This window comes from Lutra lutra, chromosome 16 (assembly GCF_902655055.1).
Source record: "Lutra lutra chromosome 16, mLutLut1.2, whole genome shotgun sequence".
Taxonomy (NCBI): Eukaryota; Metazoa; Chordata; class Mammalia; order Carnivora; family Mustelidae; genus Lutra; species Lutra lutra.
Genome location: NC_062293.1, coordinates 22,266,249 through 22,286,684, shown reverse-complemented (window position 1 = coordinate 22,286,684; position 20,436 = coordinate 22,266,249). Strand labels below are relative to the sequence as shown.

At 40.0% G+C, this 20,436-nt stretch overlaps 1 protein-coding gene across 2 annotated transcripts in view; it reads right to left on the bottom strand.

The window, feature by feature from the left end:
• The window catches only part of IKZF3 (IKAROS family zinc finger 3), a 90,359-nt gene that overhangs the window by 11,763 nt on the left and 58,160 nt on the right, over window positions 1-20,436 (bottom strand). The window contains exons 4-7 of one of the 2 annotated variants that reach the window (XM_047707331.1): window positions 20,086-20,346; window positions 18,914-19,081; window positions 16,924-17,040; window positions 7,406-7,522 (exon numbers count right to left, since the gene is read on the bottom strand). In XM_047707331.1, coding sequence (XP_047563287.1) covers window positions 7,406-7,522; window positions 16,924-17,040; window positions 18,914-19,081; window positions 20,086-20,346 — 663 coding nt within the window. Of the gene's footprint in view, window positions 1-7,405; window positions 7,523-7,638; window positions 8,820-9,036; window positions 9,972-16,923; window positions 17,041-18,913; window positions 19,082-20,085; window positions 20,347-20,436 lie in introns of those variants that run through there. The other variant, XM_047707332.1, reaches the window with a different exon arrangement.

Below are 20,436 nucleotides of genomic sequence, written 5' to 3'. Positions count from 1 at the left end.
GAGGATCTTAAGCAGGTTCCACACCCAGGGTGGAGCCCGACGTGGGGCTCGATCTCACATCTCTTGAGATCATGACCTGAGCTGAAATCAAGAGTCAGATGCTTAACTGACTTAGCCACCTGGGCGCCCCTGTGTTTGAGCTTTAAGTGATGTTTCCTGGCTGCTACCATGGCTGCACAATCTCACCACTGGGAGTGGCTTCAGATTCTCTGCTGGGATCGTCCCATAAGCAGTGGACAAGCAACTGTGCTTTGTTCCATGTGGACCAGCACCATGCATTCAAGAAATATCTATGATGCACAGAGTTGCTGTGGTGTTTGTAAGTGCTTAACAGAGTGCTTGGCATATGTAAGCACTCAGTAAGTGCTAGATCTTTTATTATTACTATTGTTATTATTAGCCTCACACCATGTTAGGTGCTTTGAGGAGTACAAACAGAATTGCAGTCCAACAGGAGATGCAGCATTTACACAATTTCATTACAAATTGGTACCCCTAAAACTATGTGGTGGAACAAAGTATAGAGTAGTCAACAAAGTGAAGAGAGAAAAATACAGCTTCTCAAATATGCCAAGTAATGTGGGACAAATATTACACCTATTTTAAAAAGTCTCCTTGTAATCTGAGGAGGTGGCATTGGTGGTGGTGGAGACAGTTCTGTACATCACAACAAACTGTTAAACTCATCCTGAGTACAGTGGGAGAACAGAGCAGAAAGAGAACTCAGGAGACTATGGGAATGTAGACCACATGTACTTTTTTTTTTAAGATTTTATTTATTTATTTGTCAGAGAGAGTGAGCACAGGCAGACAGAGTGGGAGGCAGAGGCAGAGGGAGAAGCAGACTCCCCGCTGAGCAAGGAGCCTGATGTGGGACTCAATCCCAGGACGCTGGGATCATGACCTGAGCCAAAGGCAGCCAGCCACTTAACCAACTGAGCCATCCAGGTGTCCTTTTTTTTTTTTTTTTTTTTTTTAAGAGGTTTGGGATGCCTGGTTGGCTCAGTCGGTTAAGCCACTACCCGTGGCTTCAGTCCTCCATGGGGCTCCTTGCTCAGCAGGGAGCCTGCTTCTCTCTCTGCCTATGCCTGCCCCTCTACCTGCTTGTGCTCTCTCTCTCTCTCACAAATAAATAAATAAAATCTAAAAAAAAGATTTATTTATTGGGGCTCCTGGGTGGCTTAGTCAGTTAAAGGTCTGCTTTCAGTTCAGGTCATGATCTCAGGGCCCTGGGATCGAACCCCATGTCGAGCTCCCTGATCAGTGGGGAGTCTGCCTCTGCCTCTGTCTCTACCTCTGCCCCTCCCTCTGGTCTCTCTCTCTCTCAAAATAAATAAAATCTTTTAAAAAAGAAAACAAATAAAGATTTATTTATTTGTTTTAGAGAGAGAGAAAAAGAGCAGGGGGGAGGGGCAGAGGGAGAAGGAGAGAGATTCCTAGGCAGACTTGTCACCAAGCGTGGAGCCTCAAGGAGGGCTCGATCCCAGGACCCAAGATCACCATCTAAGCCGAAACCAAGAGCTGGATGCCTAATAGGAACTCCAACCACGTGTACTTTTTTTTTTTTTTTCTTTTTTTCCGTACTTTTAAGGGCAGATGGGAGGGAGGGCATTCCAGACAGACAGCCTGGACAGAACCATTACATACAAAATGGAAAGTATTACACAGAAGTGCAAGTAGTTCACTGTGGCTGAATTAAAAGATTAGTTGGCTGAAATGATAAATTTAGAAAAGGTAACTTGGAGACAGATTGTACAAGGCTCAGAACACCTGGGTGGTTCAGATTTTATTCCAATGGGAAGCCATTGAAAGGTTTTTTGAAGGGGAGGCGGATGATTTGAACTTTAGAAATATAACACATTTCACTATTATAGGCACCATGAGGGGTGATGGGAAATACTTGGGTTTTCTTTTTAAGCTTCTTCAAGTCACTGAACTGTACCTTCTTTTTCTTTTTCTTTTTTTAAAATATTTTATTTATTTGACAGAGATCACAAGTAGGCAGAGAGGCAGGCAGAGAGAGAGGGGGAAGCAGGCTCCCCACGGAGCAGAGAGTCCGATGCAGGGCTTGATCCCAGGACCCTGGGACGATAACCTGAGCCGAAGGCAGAGGCTTCAACCCACTGAGCCACCCAGGTGCCCTCTTTTTCTTTTTCTTCCTTTTTAAAGATTTTATTTATTTATTTGACAGAGAGAGAGATCACAAGTAGGCAGAGGCAGGCAGGGGGGCGGGGAGCAGGCTCCCCGCCAAGCAGAGAGCCTGACACAGGGCTTGTTCCCAGGACCCTGAGACCATGACCCGAGCTGAAGGCAGAGGCCTTAACCCACTGAGCCACCCAGGCGTCCCTGAACTGTACCTTCCTACCACATCCCATGTGCACTACCGCTTAATCTTACTATAAGCTCATGCCCCAAAAGAGTTGGGGGCCAGGCAGGAGGGTAAATGGAATATCTGTGAGGTGATGGCTCTGCTCTCAAGCTAAATGAGAGTAATGTGACCAACATTTCTTCCAGGAGGAGGAAAGTAGAAGGGAGCCACAGAATAGGCAGGAAGGACAGCAAACACAGAGAGAGCCGTGGGGTGGGGGGGGTGAGGAAAACTGAGGTGAAGACCATGTTCTATTGCGGCAGAAGCCTTGTCATCTACGAGACGAGCTATTTGGATGTCACCGGTTCCGTCGGAGTCACCAGGGGAAAACTATTTTTCTCAGGAAAATACACCCTCTGGGCGGGAAATGACCGCCCTTCTTCAGGGGCTTTTTCTTCCACCAGCTTTCAGTGACTACATTCCTCTCTGCCCAGAGCCTTGGTGTAGCACACATGACACACGCTGCTCAGGGTGACCTCCCAGGGAAGGAAGGCCTTGGACGGTAGCTTGTCCTAGGCCTTGGTCCTTACCAAGGACTCTGTCACCCACTAGGTGCATCTCTCCATCTCTCCAATCCTCCCTCCTTCCCTGGAAAAAGACCTCTGCTGGGTGTTCCTGCTATCCCTTCAAGCTCTAAAACGTTATATGATTCTGTAGTACTTATAGGATTATAATTTCAGCCCTTCGGGAAAGGGTAGTAGAAGATACTTTCTGCTGTTAGAAACGGGTATTCAAACTGTTTCCTGTCGCTCTGTTAACCAAAGCAGACAATTTCTCATTAGTTACTTCACAGGGAGAATTGATGGTGTTTGTTGAAGTGTCAAAACCTCACTAACATGTTTACCGCGGGTGAGTGAGATCTTTTTTCATGTTCTTTTCAACATGAAAACTTCCTTTAATAAAATAATACATAAAATTAAAAATAATAAGGAGATGCTATGGTAACCACTTTGGTCGGAATAACACATCTGTTTTTGGAGAAAGAATGAAAATCAGAAAAAGAAATATGCAGAAATGTAGTCATTTTCCTCCTCCCTCCAGGAGAGAAATCTGGCCTCTATTTTGAGCCAAGTATTTGAAGATGGCCTAGTTTGAAGTCTAGTCAAACAAGTTTATAATAGGAGAATAAGATGCAGAGAAAGGACAACTTTTAAAAGGGTTAGGTGCTAAAAGTGAGCCATTGTGTCCTTCGAAAAGAGCAATGAAGAATTATTTTGATGATGTAAAGATGCTGATTTCTAATGAAGGTATGTCAATTTATGTCCTAAACACAGAGAATGAAACAAAATTTCTTGGAGAATTAGGAAAGAAAGGATTTTAATTTTCGTCTACATGGGCAATTTAATTTTACTTTTACTCTTCAATAGAGGAGTGTTTTTGTGTTTCTAAATGCACTTAGACTTAACCCAATCTGTCTCTCTTCCTCAGTTTATTTCTAATGTGTGAAAAATGCTACCTACTGGTAATTCTCTTGAGCCTGCTGAAAAAGTAGCAGGCTGCCCTGAAGGCATAATTTCACCTCTACCCTCATAGTTCAAGAGGTCAGGGAAGCCAAGGTTGGTCTGAATGCTGTGCAACTGTCAGCAAGGATTAAAGGGAGTGACTCATTCTTCCTTCACACTTTACTTTTTGCCATTTCTCTGGCAGCTGAATCTTTTCAGAAGATGGTGCCGTGGAGAGGAGATACAGGAGACAGAAGAGAAGAGGAGGGAAAACATTAGCCCTGTATGTTCTGCAGCTCTTATCCCATTCAGGGTCAAAATGCTCCTTCTCTCTCCCCAGTATTACTGTTTTCTATCAAAAAGGTTGATTCTATGAAATGACTCAAGGGGTTTCCTTTATTTGAAAATGATCTCTAAAAGGAAGGTTCAGGTTATAAGCTAATTCCAAAAGATTAGAACAGGGCTCAGGAACAAGAAGATCGTGGATATGGCGGGAGCGCTGTCGCCACTTCCTGAAGGGAATGAATGGGTGGGTGAGAGAGCAAATGAACAAGCAGTAATGCCCTCAGTAAAAGAGATGAATGTTGGGCTAATGCAGCTGTTTTACAGATTCCCAGATTTAACCACACCTTCCTAAAAAACAAAAAAACAAAAAAACAAAAACCTAAAGTATATGACATGGTTCATAACATAAACATCTTGCCTGTATAACCTTGAGAAAACAGTTACCTGAATCTACACATATGGGCTTAGAAACACAAAATGGTATTCATGATTGCAGCCTTTGCTAATTCATCTTGCAGACTTGTAGAATGATAGAGCTGGGAGGGACCTTCCCGATCACCTCATCACCTATTCAGTCTCCTCATTTCACAGATGAGTAAACAGAGGCCCAGAAAGGTTATGTGATTTGTCTAAACACACATAGTTAAGAAATGACTGAGCTAGAATCGGAACCTGGGTCATTTGGCTTCAAATCCAGTGTTCTTCCTACTGTGCAATACCACAATTTACCAAACAAAATTTCCCCTGGTTACTCAGGGCCCTGAAGCCCTGAAGTTGCTACCTCAGCTTAAATCAAGAGCTAACTCTTACTGGGTTTCCTGATTCCAGCATAGAGAGAACATAATGGTTCCGACGATGAGATGCACCTGCAAGCATCTCTCCTGAGTCTGGAAATGAAGGCGTAAAAATCCTCTGCTTACAAGGGTAACAAATGGAACAGATCCCTGAAGCGACAAGCAGAATGGCACGGACTTGGACATAGGAAATGTGTTTTCTTTTCTTTTTTTTTTTAAAGATTTTATTTATTTATTTGACAGACAGAGATTACAAGTAGACAGAGAGGCAGTCTGAGAGAGAGAGGAGGAAGCAGGCTCCCCGCTGAGCAGAGACCCTGATGTAGGGCTCGATCCCAGGACCCTGGGATCATGACCGGAGCTGAAGGCAGAGGCTTTAACCCACTGAGCCACCCAGGTGCCCCGGAAATGTGTTTTCTTAAACCCATGAAAATACCACAGCAAATTTTATTATATTAAGTAGGGTTTCAGCTCAACTATAGGTTAGGACAGGGGCGTCTGGGTGGCTCAGTTGGTTAAATGTCTGCCTTTGGCTCAGGTCATGACCCCAGGGTCCTGGGATGGATCCCTGCATCAGGGCTCCCTGCTTCTCCCTCTCCCTCTGCCTGTTGCTCCCCCTGCTTGTGCTCTCTATCAAATAAATGGATAAACCTTAAAACAAAACAGGGGCGCCTGGGTGGCTTAGTCATGAAGTGTCTGCCTTCAGCTCAGGTCATGATCCCGGGGTCCTGGGATGGAGCCCCACACTGGGCTCCCTGCTCGGCGGGAAGCCTGCTTCTCCCTCTCCCACTCCCCCTGCTTGTGTTCCCTCTCTCGCTGCGTCTCTGTCAAATAAATAAAATCTTTAAAAAACTAAACAAAACAACAACAACAAAGGAACTATAGGTGTAGGACAGTTACAGGAACCAAGCATCTTCTTTCATATGTTAGCTCTCTTAGACCAAAGAGCCTTGACCATAATTCCATTGAAATTGAGTCACTTCACATTTTTTCTCCTTGCCCATTTCTCCCCATGTCCCTCTCCACATCAAGCACAGTCATTTCTAGAGTCAAAACTTTCCCCAAATCAAATTACAAAGTAAATTACACTCATAGAATAAAAACCTCTACTTTCCTTTGTTCTGACTCCAGTCAAAACTTCTTCACAGAAGTGGAAATCAAAAGATGTATGAGCAATGTCTTAAGATCACGTCTTGGAATCACAATTGGCCCACTTGATCCACTGCTCCTAAACCCCAAATGAAGGTCACTACATGCCCCCTGACATTTCTCACAAAGGAGGGGGAAGATGGTAACAGGGGCGGGGGGTGGAGGGGTGTGTCTCTCTAAACTGAAATGCACCAACTTTATTTAGTCTGACACAATTCTTTAAGTGATTAAAAGGACACAAAACTCCCCAGCTAATCACAATAAAATAAATAAGACATAAGCACTTAAACAAGCATAAATATTTACCTAGGTAATTTAAAAATATATTAGTTCTTTCAATATGTCTCTATAACGCATATAAAATATCTGCTTGTAAAAAAAGATCTAGACCAGAATAAAATTTAACCAGATTTAAAAACTAGGCAGGTACTTAGTATCTATAAAAGCTACTGAAAAGAATTAAGCACAAAAGGACTGTGGTAAGACATCAGCAGCACCAAATAGCTTTGGAAAAAGAGATTGACAGGTTTCTAAAATTCTACTGGTTTTGAGGGAGATCTATTTTCGTGTGATAACTATTTTTGTTCGATATCACCAAATTTCAGTTTATAGCAAAACTGATACATTCAATTCAGCTGCCCCCATCACAACTACAAATCTATTTTAAATACCATGGTCACATTTATGTAAACATCTGGGAGAGCTGGGCAAAACATCTCTGCTGTTCAGCAGCCTGAACACTTTAAAGAATATAATTCTTTCTTTGCCATTTCATTCTGCTGTATTGTTTGACAATGTGAAAACCGGTGGCAAAAAAATTAACTCCAGTGAGACAAATGATTGAATCCAGCCTTGTTATTTAAATCTATGTTTTCCCAACTTTCTCTTAGAGCCAATCCTCAATTAAATTCAAGAAAGTATGAAAAAGAAAAAGGGAAAGTATGGCAATTAGTTTTAGAACATGAAAAAAGTTGGGGCATGGTTACGGAACCCACTTGTAAAATATAATTACAAAAGATTACAAAAATGCTATCTCAAACATCTTACTGGTGTCAATTGCCTAAACTCTCTCATGCAACATATGTCATTCAGAATAAAGAGGAAGGAACAGCATTTTTAACACCAACTCCATTTAGGAAATTGGATGGCAAATACTCCCACCACCAGGAGTTAAGATTATTCAGTTAAAATATTTTGTTCTATTTGCCCTAGTTATCAAAATGAAGCACGAAGAATAAACGTGTACAATGGAAAACCAATGATCTTATTTTAACAGAGATTCAGGGCCTGTGTAGTATATAAGCATCCTACGTTATCTCATTTAAACTATCTACTAACAACAGCAGGAAAAAGGGTCGTATTCTTACCAATGAATTTCTGAGGCATTGAGCTTTTTCGTTTTGCCACATTGCTTGCTAATCTGTCCAGAACGAGAGCTCTTTCACTTCCCATCTCTGCTTTGATGTGTCTTGCCTCCGCACTTGCTGGTTTGGAAAAATGTAAAAAGAAGAGGGAAAAGAACACGGTGGTAAATGAGGGAGAAAAAGGAAATAAACTGGAAGGAAAAGTGTCAGAGATCTGATGCACACTCTGTTGTTACCTGTTATTACTGCTCAGATTCTTGCCTGGGGTACCTGCTGTGGTCAGTGAAGCCAGCACCAGGGCACGTTCAAATCTTGCAGTCTTATGCTGAGATGGGAAAGCCCGACCCATCCCCAACGAGTATCTTCATTAGCAAGAGGAAGTATTAAATAAACAGCCTGGACGTGGTTGGTTGCAAAAAGATAGATAGATGGAGATCTTCTAACCCCCGATCAGCCTTCTTTCTGATTCTGAGTAACTGCGTGTGACACCTGCAGACTGATATAATTCTTCTTAACAACTTAAAAAAAAAAAAAAAAAGTATGGTGCCCCAGATTTACTGCTCTGTTTATGTTAATAGCACTTTTGAAAATAGATACACTTACCCAGACAGCAAGAAATCTACTCAGTGATTTGTGTATTGAGATTCTGAGTGGTTTTTTTCTTTTCTTTTCTTTTTTTTCCGGCATGTTCCTTTCAGTTCCTATCTTTTAAATTCTATTTCTCTGGGCTCTGCATTATCTGTTTCATATGCTCCTCACATTTCAAAGTTGTCTCAGCTAAAATTTCCCTGAGCAACACTTCTGTTTTGAAATTAAAGAGCAATTTGTATAATTCATCTTTATTATATTTCTAATGAACAATGTGAATAAAAACTGCCTAAGAATATGGTCTAGTTGTTAATCTATGAATAGACCATTAAGTGGTTTAGGCCTGTGGTTCTCAGACCTGCTTGAACATTAGAATCAATCTTTCTGAAAATAATGTAGGAAAACACCTATGCCCAGGTTCTCCTTCAGATCCTGAAATCAGGATCTCTGGGGTAGGCACCTAGGCAACAGTATTTTTAAAGCTCTCCAGATGATTTTAAAATGCAGCCAGAATTGGAAACCACTAGATTATATAAATAGTACTAACATCTAGTCAACTAAATAGTACACTAGAATAGAGTATAATTTACCCTGGTACAGCAGGCAGTAGTCCATAAGAGTCCAAGCCTAAAGTTCAAAGAGATACCAGCTGCTCTAAATGTTAAGGCTTTAAACCTGAACACATGATGCCAGCCCAAGCTGCAGATCTGCAAACTTTTCTGTAAAGGGCCAGATAGTAAATACTTTAAATTTTGTGGGACACGTATAGTCTCTGTTCCATATTCTTTGGTTTTTCCCCCAACCCACTACCCTTTAAAAATGTAAAAACCTCTGGGGCGCCTGGGTGGCTCAGTGGGTTAAGCCACTGCCTTCGGCTCAGGTCATGATCCCAGGTCCTGGGTTCGAGCCCCACATCGGGCTTTCTGCTCAGCAGGGAGCCTGCTTCCTCCTCTCTCTCTGCCTGCCTCTCTGCCTACTTGTGATTTCTCTCTGTCAAATAAATAAATAAAAAAAAAAATCTTTAAAAAAAAAAAAAATGTAAAAACCTCTGTACACTGTCTGCTGGCTACATTTGGCCCAAGGGTCACAGTTTGCTCACTCCTGTCCTACACATTCATATTGTGTTACTACAAACATTTCTTTCTGTTTTAACATAAACATTTCAGCAGAACCAAACTAAAATGATGTATCATATCCATACATTTCTAACATCTCTAAGGAGGAAGAAATTGAAATTAGCTTAAGAGACTAGAATAAAAAGAAGTGATGGTTGCAGAACAGATTTTTTCCCCCAAACATATACACAGATTTAGGAATGGTCAGTGATCATTCTGTAGTTGAAGAGTTTGCTGTGTGAAGAGATTCTAATATACAGAAATAATGGCACAAATTCTATGGTCCTCTCAGACATTCAGTACCACAAACTGACATGTCCAGAGAGAGGAAAAAAAAAAAAACAAACAGTCACCTCTGCAAGTAAACAAACAAAAAACCTCCAGGGCAAGACTGTCAAGTAAGAAAACTGTCAGGGCAAGAAAACTAAAGCCAAATTAAAGAAAGAGAATTCAAAATATTAAATATGTTTCATTTTATTATTAGCATGTTTTTGTTTGTGTTGCCAGTCATTGCACAATAAATTATAAAGCTGATGGTTTTTAAATTCAAGAATAAAATGAAATCTGGCTCCAAAAAGGAATAAAAGGACAATGACCATATTTACTAGACTTTGGGAGTTTGTTGTCAAACGTAATTATATGCTTCAAAGAAATAAGTCCCAGGTTCCAGGTTCAGTTACTAACAATACTATTTGTGTAAATGAAAACAGTAAAGGTTAGAATAGGGGGCCTGGGCAGCTTTGGGGCTGGTGGTAAAGCACTATCACTTTGGCTGACCCGCTGTTGTCAATAATGGGCACTTTAGAGACAGGACATTTTGTTACTGAGTGAAGTGGGTCAAATTCTGTCCAGCACAGGGATAGGTTTAAATGACCAAACAGGAAACTATTATATATATATTATTTCCTTTCACACAAACCACCACCAGATGTGGCACTACCCAGAGCCCCAAGAACAGAGAGATGAAAGACAAAGGCCTGGGATTTGAAATCAGTTCCTGAGGCTGTTACAAAGACACTTTTTCTTAGAATCATCTGAGAGGCAGTTAAGTGGTGCTTTGACTGAGAACAGTCATTCTGGTTTGAGCAACTTTGAGGGGATTAAATCCCGGTTAGCCCCCCTTTCCCCCTCCCACCTCCCCTTCCAACCCTGTATTATTATCAGAAAGCTTTACAGCGAAACATGAATGAAAAACAGTCCTGTGGGAATTTTTAAGTCCACCTCCATTTTACCACTATTCATACTGGTGTCTTCAGTCATTCCTCTAATGGGCTAATCATCCCCCAGAAATCTGTCCCTTTAAGCCCCAGGACTCACCCCAAGCATTATGTCACCAGCCTACTTTTCCCGTTCAGCTCTCCGCAGTCACTGTCTACATTTTACCAAGTCACTATCAATTACCACTAGCAGCTTTCTGAGGACACATAACTCAATATCTTCTATATTCGGGAGGATGCTAAAGCGGGGATGCATGACCTAAATAACATAATGAGGGCATGTCACTAAATGGCAGCCTTCCGAGATAACATCACCTTTTATCCCTGGTTACTCACCAAGCTTGTCTTGACAAGTCATTTCTAGATAAATCTTACTCTGTAGAACAGTGGCCAAATGCCTGACATTTAAAAAGATAACATTCTGAAGTGTTTGGATGGACAGATAATTGGGGGCATGGGTGGAGACTTTCCCATCTCCACAACTCTGGTTAGAGCCAACAAAACCCTCTGAGGCGAATCGAGAGGGCTACCCCCCCACCCCAACCCCTCTCCCTGGTTTGTTCACTCAAAATATCAACTCCAAGATCCCAACTGTCATTGGACATGTAAACACACTCTAGAGATTAGGTTCATCTTTACCAAGTCAACCGTTTTCTAATTGGCAAGTTAGGCAAAGGTTCCAACTTTAACAGAATATGCTGCACTCTTTTTCCCCCCAAACTGCTGGTCTTTTGCCTTGCAGTCAGTTGGACAGCTTGCTGTGTACTACTACTACTTGGGCACGCTTTAAAACAAAAGGAAATGCTCTGGAATTAGAGGATCTCTTGAGATTATAAGCTTAGGTGGTACTCTTTTCAGCAAACGAAGAGGACCACTGCCTTTTGGTCCTCTGCTTCAACTTGAAGACCCAACTGTCTATTTATATAGTCTAGACTTGTTATCTTGCCACATCATGTCTCAAAAATGTAAGTGGAGGGAAACCAGTTTGGCAAGATAGTAAGGGGACAAGATAATGGGTTTAAATGATGAAATAGGAAATCCGTTCCTGGGTGGTGTTTGGCAGTTTAATGTTGCAAGGGGTGGGTGTGGAATACGGATAGTGGCAAGGAGTACAATTTACATACTTGGTTCTTGAGAGCCTTGGAGGAGGGCTGTAATTCTGGATCAATTCCTCATGTCACTTGCCTACTATATAGTGGATGTAACAATTTTCATTAGCAAAATGATTTTAGATACACGTTGAAGATATAAATAATAAAACTAATATGAAGCCATAATTACAGAACCGGTTTCTATCTTTCATCTCCACATAAGTCTTAATTGTCTGGTTTTCAGTTAACTATTTCCATGATGCAATTCCTATCTCAAAGTGACTGCAGATTTAACCATGTAATTGGTTGTGTTTTTGTGTTTGTTCAGAATCTTTCATTTGATCTTGAAGTGTTAAATGGAGCTCAACTAAGAGGCATTGCTTCCTGTCTCTTCTCTGGTGTGGTCAGTAGGTAACTGATGGACAGTGGAACAAAGGGGTGTTATTGTGTAACAAGAATTGTCTAACAATAGATTGCTATCAAAGATTGAGGCAGGTTCTAACAAAAAAGTTACATAAAATTGTTGCCTTTTTGAGCAAGTAGAATAAATACTACCTGTCAGATGGTAGCACTTTTTAAGAAGAAAAATCAGTTGGGAAAATCAACTTTTAAAACATTTTAAAGGGACGCCTGGGTGGCTCAGTTGGTTGAGCAGCTGCCTTCGGCTCAGGTCATGATCCCAGCATCCTGGGATCGAGTCCCACATCGGGCTCCTTGCTCGGCGGGGAGCCTGCTTCTCCCTCTGCCTCTGCCTGCCATTCTGTCTGCCTGTGCTTGCTCTCTCTCCCTCTCTCTCTGACAAATTAAAAAAAAAAAAAATCTTAAAACATTTTAAAGTTTTTCATTGGTCTCTTACTTCGCAAAAAATATAAGTTTATTTGACAATTCTCATGCTTGTATTGGCTCAGCCGAAACAATGAGCATGAAGATAAGAGGCTGTGACTCAAAGATTCATAAAGAAATATAATTATTCAATTACTTAAAAAAATCTTTTTTTAAAAGATTTTATTTATTTGACAGAGAGAGAGAGATCACAAGTAGGGAGAGAGGCAGGCAGAGAGAGAAGGGTAAGCAGGCTCTCCGCTGAGCAGAGATCCCGATGTGGGGCTCGATCCCAGGACCCTGAGATCATGACCTGAGCTGAAGGCAGAGGCCTAACCCACTGAGCCACCCAGGCACCCCAATTACTTAAAAAAATCTTGTTATTGCTAGAACTCACTGTCAAAAAACGTCCCACTCCAAGTACTCATAATTTGTGTGAAACGAGGCTAAATGAATCTCTATTCCAGTCTCTTTCTGGAATAAGAATCAAGCTAATGAGAAAATGAAATTCGTGCTCATCTCTATTTATTCTTCTTTTCATATGTACTCCATTAAGATCGCAGAATTGGAGTTATCTTGATGACATCATCCGTGAGGTCTGGAGTAAAAACCTGGACTGATGCAGCAATATCACATGTGCCTCTACCAGACCTTAGTAGTTTATTAACAGATCAAGCACCCATCGCCTTGTTGGATTGCGAGTTGTCCAAGGGGAGGGGCTAAATTTTTACTCATTTTTATGAACGGCTCTGGCACACAGAGAATCCAACGACTGCTATCTGAATGAAATAAAAATTATTAGTAAGGCCAAAAGTCTTGTTACCTAACACAGCATTCTTTTGTAGACTGGTGTCCAGCCCAGGGCTTTTTTTCTGGTTTGCTTCCATAAAGACCTGCTTACTCACAGCTAGGGATTTACACTAGGCTGCACTTCAATTGACAAGAAGCACTTGATGAATAAAGTGCCACAGCCACAGTAGCAATGGAGTATCATCTCTTTAAAAGCAAGGGAGGAAGGGGTAAGATGTACCACTGGTCAGGTTGGTCAGGTTCAGAATGGAACATGATATCCAGACTGGGACTCCCAATTTAAAGAAGAAAACAGAAATGAAAACCACATCGGGAGTAGTGGCAATAATGAAAGTAATGGCTTGTGTGAATTGAACATTCTTTACATTTTAGGGGCACCTGGCTGGCTCACTCAGAAGAGCCCGTGACTCTTGGTCTTGGAGCCATGCGTTGGAGCCCCACGTTGGGTGTAGAGATGACTAAAAAAAATAATAAACTAAAAAAACCACATTCTTTACATTTTGGATTTCAGGAAAAATCATGGGAACTATCTGAAATACAAAAGAGTAATATATTGACTGACATGCTGTTTTTATCATACTTGATTAAACTGTGACTTTATACATTTTATAACATGAAACCAACATTACAAAATATTTGTTTTAAACAAAGAAATTAAAACTTGCTGACTTAGTTAACCCTTTATTTTTTGCTGAGACTTAAAGAATGTTGCACGCATCCATCAAACCACCCTATGAAATGCAAATTAACCTCTGTATTTCAGCGTTTCCTGAATCACCGTAAACCACTGAAGATAGCTAAAATATTTCTTTGATACTTTCCTAATTTGACATTCCTAAAAAAAACAAACAAAAGTTATGGGGATGGGAAATAAGGTGGTAACCTTACTTTAAAATCAGTATTTTGAACTTACTTCTCATAGAGGATAGTATACTGGTTTTCCCCCTAACTCCAAGAGACTCAAGATACACATACATGCATATGTGTGTGTCTACTAGTGTGAGTGCTTCTATATTTCTTTCACAAACCAGATAATATATAACCTTAAAAAATAGCTAATCAACCCATATTTTCCCAAAGTGGAAAAAAACCCAGATGTGTATTTTTTTTTTAAAGATTTTATTTATTTAGGGATGCCTGGGTGGCTTAGTCGGTTAAGCCACTGTCTTCGGTTCAGGTCATGATCCCAGGGTCCTGGGATCGAGTCCCACCTCGGGCTCCTTGCTCAGTGGGGAGCCTGCTTCTCTCTCTGCCTCTGCCTGCCTCTCTGCCTGCTTGTGCTCTCTCTCTCTGACAAATAAATAAATAAATAAAATCTTTTAAAAAAATTGTCAAAAGAAAGATTTTATTTATTTATTTGACAGAAAGAGACAGCAAGGAGGGAACGCAAACAGGGGGAGAGAGCGGGAGAAACAGGCTTCCCACTGAGTGGGGAGCCCCATATGGGGCTCGATCCCAGGACCTTGGGATCATGACCTGAGCCAAAGGCAGACCCTTAACGACTGAGCCACCCAGGTACCCCCCATATGTCTATTAACTGATGTACAGATTAAAAAAAAATACAGTAAATCCATACAATGGAATATTATTAGGCCATAAAAAATATTGAAGTGCTTATATGGGATACATGGATATATGTATGACCTTGAAAACATTATGCTAAGGGGAAAAAGCCAAACATAAAAGGCCATGTATTGTATGATTCTATGTACGTGAAATGTTCAGAAAAAGTAAATCCATAGAGACAGAGAGTAGATCAGTGGCTGCCAGGGGCTAAAGAGCGGGGAATGGAGAATGACTGCTAATGGGTACAAGGTTTCTTTTGAGGGTGATGAAAATGTTATGGAATTAGTGGTGATGGTTGTATAACTTTGTGGATATATTAAAAACTACTGAATTATACACTTTTTAAAAAGGTGAATTTTATGGTAAGTGCATTATATTGCAGTGAATTTTTGAAAATAAATATAGCTAACCATGAAAAAAACAAAACTTCCAGTGATTTAGAAGCAAGTCACTCAATTTTTTATGAGTTTCAATTTCCTCACCTCTAAAATGAGGTGGTGGGACTAGATGCTGTCTTTAACCTTCTAGCTTTAAATATTAATAATTCTATTTGGAATATAATGGATTTTTATAACCTGGGAATGTCTCACAGAAAGAGCTCTGTCTGTTGCAAACATTTCTCTTTAGAAATAAGGAGGAAATCCAACTCTTTGATAAAACCAAAGATGCCATCAGGATAAAAAGCAGAAGCAGTGCAAACAGCAGAATTCAGTTGGCCAGCTCCTAACACTATAAAATAGGCTTTATCTAAAAGAAAAGTTTCCTCTCACTCAAAATAAGTATAGCTAGGCTACTCATGATTTCCACTCCATTTCCCCGAGTTTCACATTATTTCTTTCATATTTTTGTAATCTTTCTGCTTTACAATATTCAAACCATTCAACAGCACCTACTGCTGGCAAACACCACATCCCCTAAGGATTCAATACTCGGAATATACAACTTGTCCAATTAACCAAATAAAAATGTCAGGCAACCCAATCTATGGAACCAGAATAATGGCCACCTGCATGGGACAAAGGACAACTGCAAAGATGTGACACAAAGACGTTTCATGCTGTTTCAACTGTAGAGTGAGAAGGAAATAAAACCACAACTGATATATGAAAAGCATCTAGTGTTTCAACCAATTGCCCCTAGGCATATAATTCAAAACACTGAATAAAATATGATATTCCTGAAGCCAAAGACAGACATCACAATAAATCATATGAGTAGACAAGTATATGATTTGAGGGCTCTGGGCAAAGAAAATCCTTGTAGTGTTGTTGTTGTTGTCGGTTTTTAAAGATATTTATTTATTTATTTATTTATTTATTTATTTATTTATGAGAGGGGGGAGGGAGAAAGCATGTGCATGGGGAGGGTCAGAGGGAGAGGGAGGAGACTCCCTGCTGAGCAGGAAGCCCAATGTGGGGCTCGATCCCAGGACCCCAAAACCATAATCTGAGCCAAAGGTGGACACTTAGCTGACTGAGCCACCCAGGCGTCCTGAAAATCCTTGTAGTTTTAACTGACTCTGCCTTAGCCAGACCTCAACCTGCTCTACTCTTAACCGCTCTTTCAGGGAATGGCAACTGCATTCTTCATCATATCCTACATCAATCTGTTAGGAAATCCTGTTGGCTCTAACCTTTAAAATGTTTAGAGAATTAGAACATTTCTCATCACCTCTACCACTACCCCAGACACAGTCTTCTCCCACTTGAATTACTGTAATGGCTTTCTAACTAGACTCTCCAAATCCCAATCTTGCTGCAAATAAAAATATCTTCTCAATAGCAAGTAGAGTGATTCTTCTAAAATGAAAAGTCCAATCATGTTACCTCTCAATTCAAAACCCTTTGAAGATCTTCAGTTTCACTTGGTAAAAGCCACCCTTTATAATGGCCAACAAGGCTTGATAAGATCTGGTTTCCCATTTCCTTTCTGGCCTCATGTTCCCTTCTCCACTCTGCTCCAGCCACACAGGACTACTTAATACTTCTTCAAACTCAAGCCGCAGGGCCTTTGCACTTGCTATTTCCTAGTTCTTTGCAGGGTTTTCTCCTTATCCCTTTAAGTCAGTTCAAATGTCGCCTCCCTGACTTACCTTCTTTCCCCCCAGGATGTACTTCATTTTGCTTAATAGTACTTACTACCTTCTAATATACTGTATATGTTACTTATTTACTTTGCTTATGGTCTGCCTTTCCCCATTAAAATATAAACTGCAAGGACAGACTTTTTTTGTTTGTTTGTTTGTTTACTACGTCTCCCACCACTTAGAAGAGGAGATGCTCACTACATGTGTGTAGAAAGAATGAACTCACCAGTCTCACCCAGGTCCGTGTTCTGAAGAAATGTACGGCAGCGCTCCTTATGCTCCTCGAGCGAACTTCTCTGCTTGTAACTCCTTCCACAAAACTCACATTTATAGGGTTTCTCAACTATAAGGAGAGCACAAGGGGGCACTCAGTGACCCTTAGGGGTTACAGAACAAGTGGTGTCGTGGGGCTCTGTGCAAACTGTCCTTTAGGAATGAGGCTGCTGAAAGAAGCCAGGGTATTTGGATACTTACGCAGCTATATTATTTTTAAATTTAGTAAACTGGAATTAGGTGATAATCTTCGAATGACTGTTATATTTAAGTTTTCTTTAAAAGAATAGCCTCCTTTCACATGTGGAAGAATTTGGATTTAATGACTATCACTGAGCACAGTGTTTTGGTTCCAGATGAAATGTTATTTCTTTAGGAAAAAATATAAGGCCGTTTGTTTTTTTTTCTTCTCAAGGAGGTTAGTGTAGCTTAAAAATGAAATAGAAAGAGATCCCTTATTTTGTGACATCCATCTGGTTGTAAGTAAAGAATGCTCGGAGTTAGACATTCAGCCAGAAACTGATGGATTTTTCAGAGTTCTGACATATTTGGATAAATTTAGTTTATCCTTGCTAAGTGGTTATAGTGAAGTCTGGGCTTGAAAAAAACTAAGCTAATTATAAGTAATAACTTCAACTCTGTGTCCAGGGCTGGCCTTTCTGATTTGTTGATAAATGAACCCTATGAATATGTCAGAGTTTTAGGAACTGAGATTTTTATTTTCTAATCCTGCTGCTCTGGTTAAAACAGAGACTTAAAGTACTAAAACAGACTTAAAGTACTAAAAGATCCCTCTCGAATCCCAAATTAAAATAAATGCAGGTTTGCTAGGGCTAAAAATGTTGTTATCTGCATAGTGGGGTCCTCGAGAATCTATCTAAAAAGTGACCACTATGTTTGGATCTTACTTGAAAAAAGCAACAGAAGAGAACTACTCTAATTTTTTGGACCAAATTCATCCTTAATTCATTACTTTGAACAATGAACTATAAAAGAAACCTTTCTCTTACCACTTATGGTCTCTCGTGGTGGGTTTTGCTGGGGCTGACTTGTTTAATCCTTAGTCTCTGAATTGTGACCAGTTGTGGGTTTGGGGCTGGGTTTTAGTCAAAGCAGTATGTGGATTGACATAAAAACAAACCTTTTTTTTTTTCTTCAATTAAAAAGTTTGTCAGATAACATCAAGAACATGAGGTCCCAAATTTGAAAATAAACTCAGTTTTATTTTTCTAGGAGGGAAATTCTAAATGTCGAAAAAAGTTTTATTATCTTGCTTGGTTAAAATAAAGAGTGAAAACATCAAAATAGAACATAGTTGGGTTTTTTTAATGAATTCTTTTGCTGCTCATCTTCTAGAGATTAAAAATAAATAGGCTGATCAAGAAGAAAGTCAGGTTTAAGAGATGCACACCTAAAACCAATACAATGTTATACTGTCAATTATATCCCAGTTTAAAAATTTTTAGCCCAGAATGGCCAAAAGGAACCCTCTGACAATGATTTATACTCCATTTACACTTTTATGTAACTTACAGACTGTATGTACATCATTTGCTTGTCCAGACTTCTGAATGAAAAGTGTGTCTGTGTGTTTTTTAGGAAAGTAATCTCTTAATAAAGTTTACCATAAGAAAATACTGATGACCATAATTTTTTCACAAAAAATTTAAAAGGCATTTTTATAGAGCAGACTTTTCCTGTCTCACTGTCTTGTTCTCTAGGGGAGCAAGGATGGTAAGGAGATGATCATCCCTATTGAGCCAGACGGAGAGCAATTAATGCCTTAATGGAAGTGTAATTAGCCCTAGAGGTCTCTGCTGTTGTAACCCTTCAGAACAGGAATGACAGATTGAAACCTCCATACTTAACTCTTTCTAGTTTCTTCAATGGGCACCAAGGAACACATATTTACTAGATATGGAACCCTCATTGCTCTCACTTACCAGAATGTGTCCTAAGGTGACCTGTGAGTGCGTCTCTTCTCTGGCATGCATAGTTGCAGAGGTGACACTTAAAAGGTTTTTCCCCTGTGTGCAGTTTAATGTGGCGGAGGAGGTTACCTTTCTGAGTAAAAGATGCCCCACACTGATTACACTGGAATGGGCGTTCACCTTTAAAAAGGACAAAAAGGAGACTTCTGATCACCCAGCAAGCAAGTGGCAAAGCATATGCACAGATTAGACGCCTATGGCAAAAGCTCATCTTATAGATAGTATCTGTTCATATCATATTGGGATCAGCTGGAGCTATACTTCAAGGCAAGTGTACAACTTACTTCTGGAGTCTTCCCTGTAGGAGAGAAAAAACATTCCCCTTCTTCAGTCCTCCATTCCCAAATAGCAAGACTATTTTACTTATTGTCTTGGATTAGAGCAAAAAAAAAAAAAAAAAAAGAAAGAAAGAAAGAAAGAAAGAAAGAAAGAAAGAAAGAAAGAAACAACATCCCCCCCCCCCAATCAAAAAAACAAGAGTAGCTCTGGAAGTGCTCTCCAGATGTAAGTTTGTAACACTACTTACCATTCTTTTTTAATATAATCTCAATCTGAGAAAAAAAGAATCACAGACTCAAATCTTAATAAGGTATGGAGGGCCAGAAGGGCTTCTTTTTTAAAGTTTCAGATGTCAGATGGAGTCTATTGGGCTCAGTGGGACTGTGCGTTTGTAAGCATTTCTACAGGCTGGCTGTTTATTGTCTGAAGATAAAATTTTTAAACTGGTAATAAAAACTATATCCTTTCATCTATCGAATTTGAACCCAATATAATAAGGAGGTCTGCTTTTTAAAAAGTTATGCAAAAATGTATGAATGATGCTTAAGAAGCATATCACCCAATTCAGCTTCTACTTATTAAGTGAAGAAAAATATTTGACTGACCTAGAACACTCCGCTTACTACAGTATTTTTATTCATGACATTTGCAATGTTTGCCAAATGGATAGTAAAGCAGGAATAAAAGTCAGTGGGTAAATGAAAAGGCAGAGAGGGAGCAATACATTAGAATTACAGCAAAAATCAATGAAAGGAATCAAAAGTCATCCCAAATTCCACCATTTCATTTCTCACATGGTTGCATTAGGACAGTTTTCAGAAGAATGGATAAAGAAAACTATTTACCAGTATGGCTCCGCTTATGAACCATCAAGACATTGAAGCTAATGCAGGATAATCCACATACGTCGCAGTTCATCTTGCCGCTAGTTGGCCTGCTACTATCATATGACACAACATGTCTTTCCAACTTAATGTTTTCATATTCATTATATTCTCTTGAATAGCCGTATGGAATTTCAGGCTCTTCCACATTTCCCATGGGCTCTGGCTTTAAAATATTCTCATCCCTTTCAGTGTATTCATCTTTCACTTTCATGGAATCATCTGCAGGGAAGAAAATGCAAGAAATGAACAATGATTGTATTTGGAGTTATCAAAGTGGCTCAAAGAGAGAGACCCACAACTGACAATTAA